The 13,469-nt window shown below is 40.1% G+C and overlaps 1 protein-coding gene across 1 annotated transcript in view; it reads left to right on the forward strand.

Annotated features, from left to right (window-relative positions):
• Positions 1 to 1,236: 1,236 nt before the first annotated feature.
• Positions 1,237 to 13,469, forward strand: part of LOC308516633 (ceruloplasmin-like) — a gene marked incomplete at its 5' end in the record, with an annotated part of 58,465 nt that continues 46,232 nt past the window's right edge. Inside the window, 5 exons of the mRNA XM_081087677.1 lie at positions 1,237 to 1,391; positions 2,359 to 2,603; positions 3,890 to 4,102; positions 4,732 to 4,902; positions 6,213 to 6,455. Of these exons, the coding sequence (XP_080943803.1) occupies positions 1,237 to 1,391; positions 2,359 to 2,603; positions 3,890 to 4,102; positions 4,732 to 4,902; positions 6,213 to 6,455 (1,027 nt within the window). The remainder of the gene's footprint in view (positions 1,392 to 2,358; positions 2,604 to 3,889; positions 4,103 to 4,731; positions 4,903 to 6,212; positions 6,456 to 13,469) is intronic.

The following is a 13,469-nucleotide window of genomic DNA, read 5'->3' on the forward strand; positions in this document are numbered from 1 at the left end:
CAAAGCAGCAGGCTATTTACCCAGCTTCTTCTTTAAATCACCAAAGAATTCACCAATGTGAAAAACTCACAAATAGTGAGGCTATATAGGTTTTTTATATATATATAAACAACAGTTGCTAACTCCACAGATGTCAAAACTTGCAGAGTGTCACGAAGCCCACTCTAACAATGCGGGGAAGGGGCTATGTAGCACTTGTGAAATGCTGGCTGTGTACCAGGCTCCTTATGTGTCTCCAAGCACCTCTAAACATGCGTTGTCTCATTTAATTTTCACAGCTTCCTAAGTGAGTAATATTATTATCACTTTATAAATTGAGAATTTGAGCCCTAGCTGGTTTGGCTCAGTGGATAGAGCATCGGCCTGCAGACCAAAGGGTCCCGGGTTTGATTCCAGTTAAGGGCATATGCCCACGGTTGAGGGCTTGATCCCCAGCAGGGGGTGTGCAGGAGGTGGCCAATCAATGATTCTCTGTCCTCATTGATGTTTCTATCTCCCTCTCCCTCTCCCTTCCTCTCTAAAATCAATAAAAATATATTTTTTTAAAAAAGAGAGAAATTGAGTTCCACAATCACACATAGGTCACAGCTGGTGAGAGGCAGAGTTGGATTGAAACCAGTGCTCTTGTATTCTCTCCCACTCCAGGCTGCATCATTAGTAAGACAACTTCCCAAAGGGAAGGGATCCTATAAGTGAGCTATGGAGACAAACTTGGAATATCAGATTGGGGACTAGATTATGGATAGTTTTAGACATCAAAAAATTTGAAAATAACTTAAAGAAAGTCATAAGTGACAAGGAATTTAAAATACCATTTGGGTAATAAGTTTTAACAATTAAAGAAGAATTTGAGAATGAGAGCTATGAACAGTAAGAAAATGAAGACTGGAGACTGAACTGGAGATAATTCCTACAATCTAGAAATAGATAATAATTGTCAGGGGATGATGGATGATTTGGATAGCCAATCTAGCCAGTAATTTAAAATGCTCTAAACTGGCAGTATACACCTGGCCAAAAACCCAGTATTCTCTATGGATTGTGTAGCATTTCACCTGTGTGACTAATGAAAATTAAATGTACTTGGAATGGAATTGACAGATATGTAGATGAAGCACATGATGAGCTCTTATGCAACCTTAAGTTATGTAAATGGTACCAATAAGAAAGAAAGTCTGGATTATAAAAGGAAGGCAAGCATCATTCAGTTAGTCTCTCCAGACTCAGGGTTCAAAAATGAAGTTCCTTTTACCACTGACCTTTCTGGTTTTTATTAGTTCTCTGGGTTGGGCAAAAGATAGGCACTACTATATAGCAATTAAAGAAACTACGTGGAACTATGCTCCGACTGGTAAAAATATGCTGAATGGGAGGCCTATATCAGAAGATGAGTAAGTAATACCTTTGTGTTGAAAAAGCTACTATCAGAAGCAAAAGTTTCTGTTACTAATTGATAAAATGCTGATGAAGAATTTCCCATGATTGACCCTTTAACGGCACATTTGAACCACTACCAGAACCACTTCCTTTCTGTTTTTAGTATAAGATGGCATGGAAGACAGATATTAATATAAATCAGACATCGCTCCTTCCAGGGATTATTGCCACTCTTGCCCTCATGTCACATTACTTTGGGAACATGTCTTATTCTGTTTTTATCAGCTGCTTTGTTCAAGTAGTGCTCAAGATGTAAAACCAGTCTTCTTTCTAATATTGAGTGTATGCCGGAGACTGTAAAATTGCAGCTATCTTCTTGACTTATCTCTTCAGATAATAGGAAGGGGGTCATCTAGAGGTTACTTGTGGAATATGGATTTACTGTTTGTTGCCAAAATACCCCAATTCTACTAACAAATCACAAGTGTATTTAAATGTGTAAATGATCCTAAGTGCTTGTGAGCTAAAGTAACTTCAAAGTGAGGTGAGAAGCTCTTTTGTAGTTCAGTACAAAGAATTTGGTTAAGTCTTTTTTTATTATTCTTTATTGTTTAAAGTATTACATGAGTCTCCCTTTTTCCCCCATTGACCTCTCCCCCACCACCCCCCCTCCCAAGCCCAAGCCCTCACCCCTTTACTGTCTGTGTCCATTGGTTTTGCTCATATGCATGCATATATTTTAAACCAAACACCACATGTATTACTTGCTACCTTTGCATTTGGTCTCTTCACCAGACATTCCAATATTCTCCTTGGCTGCAACACCTTTTTTTATGCCCTTCATATTTTCTCTGGTGTCTGTTTTCTCTATCAAAATTAGGTTGTAAAGATTCTTTCTTCTAGTTTCACTTGATTCAACTTTTTTTTTTCTAGTCAAAATTTGTTAACATTCTCTCTTTTTTGTTTGTTTCTTTTTTGCAGAGAGTCCCAGATATATCTACAACGTGGCCCAGATAGAATAGGACGTGTTTATAAAAAGGCTTTGTATTTTCAGTATACTGATGGTACATTTCAAAAGATCATTAAAAAACCATCATGGTTGGGATTTTTAGGTCCGATAATTAAAGCAGAAACTGGAGACAATGTTTATGTACATGTAAAAAATTTTGCTTCAAGAATGTATAGTTTCCATCCTCATGGATTAACCTACACTAAAGAAAATGAAGGTAAGTGGATTCTCTTTCCTTATATGCCGGAGTTTTTGCTCATAGAGAGAATGAATCCAACACTTGAGGAAAAATAAGGTAATTATTAACTGGGTATCATTATGAACTAGGAGTAGTTTGAGATGTTTGCATACTCTTATTACTTCTGATGTCTTTAATATTTATATCCAAACAGTTCTTTTTTAAATTTTTCATTTAAATCTTTTTTATTTGTTGCCATGTGCATTTTAAAATTTTTATTGAATTTATTGGTGTGACATTGGTTAATAAAATTATATGGTTTCAAGTGTAATACGTCCATCATCTATATTTTGTGTTCTCACCCAGGGTCAAGTCTCCTTCCTCATTTAAATCTTGAATGAATGACAACTCTGGTACAATTTCTGGGAAAGAAAACACACTTTTTACTGACCCAAAGGACATTTTTTTGTAGGAGCCACTCATGAGCAAAATGTTTGTTGGCAGAAATACTGTTCTGCCCCATCGTATTTCATTTCCTAGTGAATGAGGATTAGCCTCTTGGAAAACATCGGTGTCAAGAGAAATCACTGACTTCTAGACAGTATCTTCCCTCTTACACATCTGTCTGATGGCATTGGGGGGAAGGGGAAGAGAAAATCAATAAATAGTGTTTTGTGTTCAAATGGAGTGCGAGAGTCCCAAAAAATGGGTAAAGAATGAGAAGTTTGCCATGCATCAAAGTATTCTATTTAATGAAGAAGCTTTATGCATAGTTATCAGGATTCTAGCCTCCAGAAGTGGAGATCTGAAGTGAAATTTAAAGAGAGGAAAGCAAAGTCCCAAATTCAGAACTGAAGTAATAGTTCAGGGTAATTAATGTAAGCTCTGCAGAGGGCTGCTTTTGGATCCCAGTGGTCTTCTTGGAGGTCACACGGATGCCTCTTGATGTCATGCGTCCAAAGTCTTATTTGCAGTGAAGAAAATGTGGAGGGCAACTCAAGAGCCTTGATCTCTGTATCCAATATCTATTGACATAGTAGGTGAACATTAAATATTTATGGAATCCATCAATAAAGGTGATGAAAGTCTGATAATATACTGCCTGCCTCATTACAATTTGGTCTAGAAAGTGGCCAAGCTGGGCATTTAGATGAAACCCAATTAAATGGGACCTGGGGAAAGAGGAGTCAGGAGAGAAGAGAGAAATGCACACTTTACTCTGAAAATACAAACTAGCCAACATTCATGGCTTAATGGAAAAACCATGAGTCACATTCATGTTGTCTAATGGTTACTGTGACCACAATGCAGATTATGTTTCCTAGGTGCTCTCTATCCTGATAATACTACCGGCTTGCAAAAGGAGGATGACCATGTGGAGCCAGGGAGCCGGTATACTTACAGGTGGTTTGTACAGGAAAGGCAGGGGCCTGGCCCCAATGACAGTAACTGCGTAACAAGGATATACCACTCCCATGTAGACACTCCCAGAGATGTGGCTTCAGGACTTATTGGACCAATTCTGACTTGTAAAAGAGGTAACAATTTTTTTAAATTTCATGCAGCAATTGAGTCAACCAGAATATGTGAAATGTTGCTATCAAATGAGCTCTTTTTTCCTGCCTTAATCTTGATTCTCTAGTAAAAAAATAAAGTTGCCATCTTGAACTCTAAGCACTAGATGGCTGTCTTGAGTACAATGCCTGGGTTCAAGTCCAGTAATCCAGTTTGATCAGTAGATGATAGTCCAACCCATTAAACTTCACTTTAGCCTTCCTCACCCAAAAGTGCTGCAGCCACTTTCTCCTACCGAGAAGTGTTGAATCAACAGGGTGGGAGGAAATGAGATGAGAGGCTATCTGCCTGTTCCTTGCATGCGTGGTTCCTTAGGGTCTGTCTGTGAGGGTGCAAGATTTTACTTTTATATTTTAAGTTGAATCCATTAGAACCATCAAACCCATGGACACAGACAATAGGGTGGTGAGGGCCTGGTGGGGGGATGGGAGCAGGCTGGAAGAGGTTAATGGGGGGAAAAGGAGGAACTCTGTAAAACTCTCAACAATAAAATTCAATAAGTAAATAAATAGAATCATCAGCTTATTTTATAGCAAAAGTAATTATGCAAAGAGAAAGTTTGCTGGTTTTTGTTGATGTTTATTTGTTTCAGGCACACTGGATGGAGACACTGAAAAATATATCGACAAGTTTTATGTCCTGATGTTCTCTCAAACTAATGAAAACAAGAGTTGGTATATCGATGACAATATTAATACATATACTGAATCTGGCCAAGTTAATGCTACTGATCAAGGCTTCGAAGACAGCAATACTATGGCCTGTAAGATTAAAAAACCTTTCTCATTTATAATATACTACTAGAGGCCTGGTGCACGAATTCATGCACCAGTGGGGTCCCTCGGCCTGGCCTGCAGGATTAGGCTGAAACCAGCTCTCCAACATCCCCCAAGGGGTCCCAGATTGCGAGAGGGCACAGTCCAGGTCGAGGGACCCCACCAGTGCATAATCAGGACCGGGGAGGGACACGGGAAGTTGGCCAGCTGGGGAGGGACCACAGGAGGGCTCCAGGGCATGTCTGGCCCATCTCACTCAGTCCTGATCAGCCGGACCCCAGCAGCAAGCTAACCTACCAGTCAGAGCATCTGCCCCCTGGTGGTCAGTGCACGTCATAGCAAGTGGTTGAGCGGCCTTAGCATATTATTAGCATATTATGCTTTGATTGGTTGAATGGACGACTGGACACAGCATATTAGGCTTTTATTATATAGGATAAGTCTAACTTCTGTGATTCTATTTAGTGAATTTACTTTGTTAAGTTTGTTTGCTTGAATTTATGTTTCAGTTTTTCACTCAGGCTCTATTGGTTGATATGCAAGGCATCTAGTAAATCCTGCTACTTTCCAAAGTTTCCTAGCAAGTGAAGTTAGATAAATGCATTTGTTTTCTAAAGTCTGATAGTAATAAAAAATTGATGGTAAAATCATAGAAAAGGTGTTGTTTTAAGGTAATAATATATTATGGAAGAGCAAAGACATAACTGACCAGGTATGTTATGAAAATGTATTTGTAAACAGACTTTTTCAGAAAAGATGCTTCTATTATCTGTCACCTTTGTCTTTCTCTCTTCTTCACAGACTTTGCTTAATTCTATTCTTTTTATCTTTCACTGCTTCCTGCCTTTTGGTTTACCTTTCCTCCTCTTGCCTCTAAATCAATGGTTCTCAACCTTCTGGCCCTTTAAATACAGTTCCTCATGTTGTGACCCAACCATAAAATTATTTTTGTTGCTACTTCATAACTGTAATGTTGCTACTCTTATGAATCGTAATGTAAGTATCTGTTATGCAGGATGGTCTTAGGCAACCCCTGTGAAAGGGTCGTTTGACCGCCAAAGGCGTCACAACCCACAGGTTGAGAACTGCTGCTCTAAATCCTTGTGCTACTACCACTTGTAATCATACACAATGTTTATGGCCTCTTTTTTGTGAAGCACAAATCAACTCTTGTCATAGATTATGTATAAGGACAATGTTGACACTGCTGGGTTTCTGTAATGAGGAAATGCATAGAATTTATACCATATGGCCCTTGTCTATCATGCTTCATAGGTTAATTTACATTTGTTTTCAGCAATTAATGGATACATGTATGGAAATCTACCCAATCTCACCATGTGTGCAGAGGACAAGGTGAAGTGGTATTTTATTGGCATGGGTGACCTGTTCGATATACACCCCATCTATCTCCATGGACAAACTCTGCTATCTCGAAATCACAGGAAGGACACCATTACGGTCTTCCCTGCCTCATTGGAAGATGCCTTCATGGTGGCAAAGGGCCCTGGAGAGTGGATACTGGGCTGTCCGATATATGGTACGGATTTATTTCTTTTACATAATACAGGGTCAGAGGAATTCGAAGGTTACAACCCATTACTAATACCTCATATGCCAAATGAAGAAATAAATCTATCGAGGTGATAGGATTTAGAAAGTCAGTGATGAGGTCAGGCCTAGAAACCAGGTCTCTGGCACTTATTTTTAAATTTAAATCCTTTATTGTTGAAAGTATTACATATGTCCCCTTTTTCTCACATTGACCTCTACCTAGCACTGCTGCCCTCCCAAGCCCCCCCCGAACATGCCCTCACCCCCACGCCCCCTACACTCTGTGTCCATTGTTATACTTATATGCATGCATTCAAGTCTTTGGTTGATCTCTTACCCCTCCCATCCCCCACTTTCCACCCACCCCTACCTTCCTTCTGAGGTTTAACAGTCTGTTTGATGTTTCTGTGTCTCTGAATTTTTTTTTATTGTCTAAAGTTTTACATATCTCTCCTTTTCCCCTGATTAACACTCCTCCCCCCCAGCCATTCCCACTCCTCGAAGCCCCCATTGCCCCAGTGTCTGTGTCCATTGGTTATGCTAACATGAATACATACAAGTCCTTTGGTTGCTTTCTAACCACCCCAACCCCCCACCTCCACTGCCATTTGTCTCTGGCTCTATTTTTGTTCATCAAATTATGTTGATCATTATATGCCACATATGAGTGAGATCATGTGATATTTACCTTTCTCCAACTGGGTTATTTTGCTTAGCATAATGGTCTCAAGGTCCATCCATGCTGTTGCAAATGGTAAAATTTCCTTCTTTTTTACCGCAGCATAGTATTCCATTGGGTAGGTGTACCACAGTTTTTTAATCCACTTGTCAGCTGATAAGCACTTAGGCTGTATGCAAATCTTAACTATTGTAAATTGTGCTGCTATCAACATGGGGGTGCATAGGTCCTTTCTGATTGGTGTTTATTTCCTGAGATATATTCTTAGGAGTGGGATTACTGGGTCAAATGGGAGATCCATTTTCAATATTTTGAGGAAACGCCATACTCTTTTCCACAGTGGCTACACCAGTCTGCATTCCCACAAGCAGTGCACGAGGGTTCTTTTTCTCCACATCCTCGCCAGCACTTGTCATTTGTTGATTTGTTGATGATAGCCATTCTCACAAGTGTGAGATGGTACCTGATTGTCATGTTGATTTGCAACTCTCTGATGATTAGTGACTTTGAGCATGTTTTCATATGTCTCTTGGCCTTCTCTATATCCACTTTTGAAATATATCTATTTAGGTTCATTGACCAATTTTATTGGATTGTTTATCTTCCTTTTATTAGGTTGTATGAGTTCCCTATAAATTTTGGAGATTAAACCCTTATCAGATATAATATTAGTAAACTAGAGGCCCGGTGCACAGAAATTTGTGCACTTGGGGCGGCGGGGGGGTGGGGGGGGGGGTCTCTCAGCCCAGCCAGTGTCCTCTCGCAGTCTGGGACCCCTTGGGGGATGAGCACCTGATGACTTAGACCCGCTCCCTGGGAGATCGGGCCCAAGCTGGCAGTCAGACATCCCTCTGGCAGCCTGGGAGCCCTCGGGGGACTTGCCAGAAGGGAGCAGGCCTAAGCTGCAGTTGGACATCCTTAGCGCTGCTGAGGAGGTGGGAGAGGCTCCCACCTCCACTGCTGAACTGGTAGCCGTCAACCTGGATGTGGCTGAGCAGAGCTCCCCCTGTGGAGTGCACTGACCACCAGGGAACAGCTCCTGCATTGAGCATCTGCCCCCTGGCGGTCAGTGTGTGTCATAGTGACCAGTCATTCCCAGTCATTCTGCTGTTAGGGTCAATTTTCATATTACCCCTGTTATTATATAGGAGTGCCTGGCAAGCCTAGGTGAGGGGCTGATGGCTATTTTCAGGCTGGCCACAGCCCCTTCAGGGTGGGGGTCCCTACTGGTGTGCCTGGCCAGCCTGGGTGAGGGGCTGATGGCTGTTTGCAGGCGTGCCACAGCCCCTTCAAGGTGGAGGGTCCTGCTGGGGTGCCTGGACAATCTGAGTGATGGGCTGATGGCCATTTTAAGGCTAGCTAAGCCTCCCAGCGGGGACCCTCACCCCATGAGGGTTTGGCCAGCCTGGGTGAGGGGCTGATGGTGTTTGCAGGCTGGCCACAACCCCCAGTCACCCAAGCTCCCAGTGGAGGCTGGCTGGAAGCAGGTATCTTGGATTTATTTGTCTTCTATAATTGAATCTTTGTTGCCATGAGAGGAGGCCACAGCCGGCTCAGGGCTGGTGGGAAGCTTGGCTTCCTCCATCACCCAGGCAACCAAGCCTCCTGCTTGCTCCAGCTCCGTGGCTGCCAGTCGCCATCTTGGTTGGGTTAATTTGCATATAGTCACTCTGATAGGCTGGTGGGTGTGGCTTAGGGTGTAGCGAAGGTATGGTCAACTAGCATCTTTGTCTTTTATTAGTGTAGATATGTTCTCCCATGTAGTGGGCTCTCTTGATGTTTTCTTGATGGTTTCTTTTGCTGTGCAGAAGCATTTTATTTTGATGTAGTCCCATTTGTTTATTTTCTCCTTAGTTTCTATTGCCATAGAAGTTGTGTTGGTAAAGATATTGGTACGATAATTGTCTGCTATTTTGCTGCCTATAGCTTCTTGTAAGATTTTTATGGTTTCTTGTCTTATGTTTAAGTCCTTTATCCATTTTGAGTTTATTTTTGTGTATGGTGTAAGTTGGTGGTCTAGTTTCATTTTTTTGCATGTATCTGTCCAATTCTCCCAACACCATTTATTAAAGAGACTATCTTGACTCCATTGTATGCTCTTGCCTTCTTTGAGTATAATGGCTTGGGTCAATTTCTGGGTTCTCTGTTCTGTTCCATTGGTCTGTATGTCTGTTCTTTTGCCAAAACCAGGCAGTTTTGAGAACAGTGACTTTGTAATATAGCTTGATAGCTGGTGTTGTAATCCCTCCAACTTTGTTCTTCTTTCTCAGGATTGCTGTGGCTATTCAGGGTCATTTTTAATTCTATATGAATTTTTGGAGAGTTTGTTCTAGGTCTGTGAAATATGCCAGTGGTATTTTAATGGAGATTGGATTAAATATATAGATTGCTTTGAGTAGTATGAAAATTTTAATGATATTGATTCTACCAATCCATGAATACAGTATATTCTTCCATTTTTTAATGTCTTTTTCTATCTCTTTTCTCAACATCCTGTAGTTTTCCAAGTACAGGTCTTTTACCTCCTTAGTTAAATTTATTTCTAGGTATCATAATTTTTTTTGTTGCAATGGTAAATGGTATTGTTTCTTTTAGTTTCTCTTACTGTGAGTTCATTATTGGTGTATAGAAAGGCCATAGATTTCTGGGTGTTAATTTTGAATCCTGCTACATTGCCAAATTCATTTGTTAAGTAGAGTAAGTTTTTAATGAAGTCTTTAGGTTTTTATGTACAATATCAGGTCATCTGTGAATAATGGCAGTTTTACTTCTTCTTTCCCAAGTTGGACGCCTTTTATTTCTTCTTGTCTAATTGCTATGGCTAGCACTTCCAGTACTATGTCAAACAAGAGTGGTGAAAGTGGGCATCCTGTCTTATTCCTGCTCTTAGGGGAAATGGTTTTAGTTTTTGTCCATTGAGTATGATGTTGGCTGTAAGTTTGTCATAGAAGTCTTTTATTATGTTGAGGTATGATCCCTCTATTCCCACTTTGTTGAGAGTTTTTATCAAGAAAAGGTGATGAATTTTATCAAATGCTTTTTCTGCATCAATTGATCTGATTATGTGATTTTTGTATCTTAGTTTGTTTATGTGATGCATCACGTTTATTGATTTGTGGATATTGTACCAGGCTTGCATCCCTGGAATAAATCCCACTTGGTCATGGTGTATGATCTTTCTAATGTAATGCTGGGTCTGATTTGCTAGAATTTTGTTGAGTATTTTAGCATCTATATTCATCAGGGATATTGGCTTGTAATTCTCTTTCTTTGTAGTGTCTTTATCTGGTTTTGGGATTAGGATAATGCTGGCTTCATAGAAAGAGCTTGAAAGGGTGCCTTCCTCTTAAATTTTTTGGAATAGTCTGAGGAGGATAGGTTTAAGTTCTTCTTTGAATGTTTGGTAAAACTCCTGTGTAAAGCTGTCTGCACTAGGGCTTTTGTTTGCTAAAAGTTTTTTTTATTAATGCTTCAATTTCATCAGCAGTTATCAGGCTATTCAGGTTTGTTATTCTTCCTGTTTGAGTTTTGGAAAATTGTATTTTTCTAGGAATATGTCCATTTTGTCTATGTTGTCCAGTTTGTTGGAGTAGAGTTCATAGTATTTTTTTTTTTATAATCCTCTGTATGTCTGTAGGATCAGTTGTTACTTCACCTCTTTCATTTCTAATTTTGTTTATCTGGGGCCTCTCTCTTTGTTTTTTGGTGAGCCTGGCTAGAGGTTCATCAATCTTGTTTATTCTTTCAAAGAACTAAGCTCTTGGTTTTATTCACCTTTTGTATTGTTTTTTATATTTTATTTTTTTGGTCTCTATAGTATTTATTTTTACTCTGATCTTTATTATCTCCTCCTTCTGCTTACTCTGGGATTTTCTTGTTGCTCTCTAATACTTTAAGTTGTAGGTTTAGATAATTTATTACCAGCTTTTTTTTTTTTTTTTTTTAAGTAGGCCTGTAGAGCTATGAAGTTCCCTCTCAGAAATGCTTTCCCTGTGTCCCATAGATTTTTGATCGGTATATTTTCATTGTCATTTGTTTCCAGGATGTTTTTAATTTCTTCTTTGATCTCTCTGGTAACCCAATCATTGTTTAATACCATGCTAGTTAGCCTACATGTGTTTAATTTTTGTATTGTTTTTACTGTAGTTGATTTGTAATTTCATGCCATTGTGATCTGAGAAGATGTTTGATATGATTTCAAACTTCTTGAACTTGTAGAGCCTTAGTTTGTGTCCTAACATGTGGCCTATCTTTGAAAATATTCCAGACATAGTAGAGAAGAATGTATAATCCATTGGTTTTGGGTGAGATGTTCTGAAGATGTCAATTAGTTCCATCTGATTTAGTGAGTCATGTAGGATTGCTGTTTCTTTGTTAATATTTTGTCTAGAGAATGTATCAAGTGATGTCAATGGGCTATTAAAGTCCCCTGCTATGATTGTTTTGCTGTCAATCTCTCCCTTGATCTTCCAGAAGATTTTTTTATGTATTTGGGTGCTCCTGTATTAGTTGCACTTATGTTTACCAGAGTTATATCTCCCTGTTGTATCAATCCCTTTAATATTAGGAAGTAGCCCTCCTTATCTCTTGTTATGGCCTTCACTTTGAGGTCTATTTTGTCAGATATAAGTATTGCTACCCCAGGTTTTTTTTCACTTCTGTTTGCCTGAAATTTCTATTTCCATCCCTTCACTTTCAGTCTGTGTGAGTCCTTTGTTCTGAAATGGGTCTCTCGTAGATAGCAAATATATGGGTCATGTTTTCTTATCCATTCAGCAACCCCATGTCTTTTGATTGGAGCATTTAATCCCTTTATGTTTAAGGTTATTATTGATAGGTACTTGTTTTTTGCCATTTTTATTCTTTATGCCTGTGTTCCTTCCTCCTTTTATATTTCTTCTTTTTACAAAAGTCCCTTTAGCATTTCTTGGTGGAAATAAACTCCCTTAGCCTTTTTTTGACTGTGAAGCTCCAGATTTCATCTTGCTGGATAGAGTATTCTTGGATTCAGTCCCTTGTTCTGCATCACTTTGTATACATCATTCCATTCCCTTCTGACTTGATGTGTTTCTGTTGAGAAATCATTTGATAGCCTAATGGGAGATCCCTTGTAGGTAACTTTCTTGTCTCTCTCTTGCAGCCCTTAAGATTCTTTCTTTATCATTAACATTTGCCTTTGCAATTATGAAGCAAATTGGTGTGGGTCTTTTTATGTTCATTTTGTTTGGGACTATCTGTGCTTATGTGACTTTTTCCCCCCCAAGTCAGGGAAGTTTTCTGTCATTATTTATTCAAATCGTTTTTTCTAATCCTTGCTCCTCTTCTTGACCTTCTGGCACCCCTGTTATGTGGATAATGTTTTGTTTCATGTTGCCACAAAGCTCCCTTAAACACTTCTCCTGCTTTTTAATTTTTTTTTCCATTTTTGTTCAGATTGGGTATGTTTTACTTCCCTGTGTTCTTGCTTGTTGATTTGATCCTCCGCTTCTTCTTGTCTACTGTTGAAACCTCCCATTGTGTTTTTTAGTGCAGTTATGTCATTTTTTATTTCCACTTGATTCTTACATATGTTTGTGGGTTTTTTTGTTGTTTTTTAATCCAGCCAGTTTAGGAACTTCATAACCCTTACTCTGAATTCTTTCTCTGACATATTGCTTGCCTCCATTTCATTTTGTTCCTTTTCTGGTGAGTCCTCCTTTTCTTTCCTTTATGGGTTCTTTGTCTTCCCGTTTTTGCTGTATCTTTCTGGCCCTGGTCATCCTTCTTGGGGTTTGAGAGGTTGAAGTCCCTATCAGGCCAATGGTCCAGAAATCGTTAGCCCAGAGTCTGGGTCTGCCTTTAATCTCATGCCTTTATCGTCTCTGCTCTGAGTTGTAGCCCCTTCTCCCATGGATCTGGTCCCTCAGTTTTCTGCTTCAGATGCTCAGGGTGACGGGAGCATGTGCAGAGTTCCTTTGGTGTGTGACACCTTGTGGGGTCCCAGAGCCCTCTGGCATGCAGTTTTCTATGCAACCCTGGCATCTGTGGCAGGGTGGCGCCCTATGTCCCTCAGGCAGTAGACTTGTAGTGTGGTCTTGTGGCCCCTGGTTAGGCACAGCAGATTGCTCCAGGTATCCCCAGCAGTGCTCTCCTATGGCCTGGAGTGTGGCACATGCTGGATTGCTCTGGATAGCCCCTGCAGGATTGTCCCAGGGACTGGGGTGTAGCCGGTGCAGGTTGCTCTGGTTCACACAGTCAGAGCTTTCCTATGGCTCAGAGTGGGGCATGTGCTAGGTTACTCCAGGTCACCCTGACAGTAAGTCCCTGGGCAAGGGGTGGAGC

This window comes from Myotis nattereri (genome assembly GCF_964212035.1).
Source record: "Myotis nattereri genome assembly, chromosome: 3".
Lineage (NCBI taxonomy): Eukaryota > Metazoa > Chordata > Mammalia > Chiroptera > Vespertilionidae > Myotis > Myotis nattereri.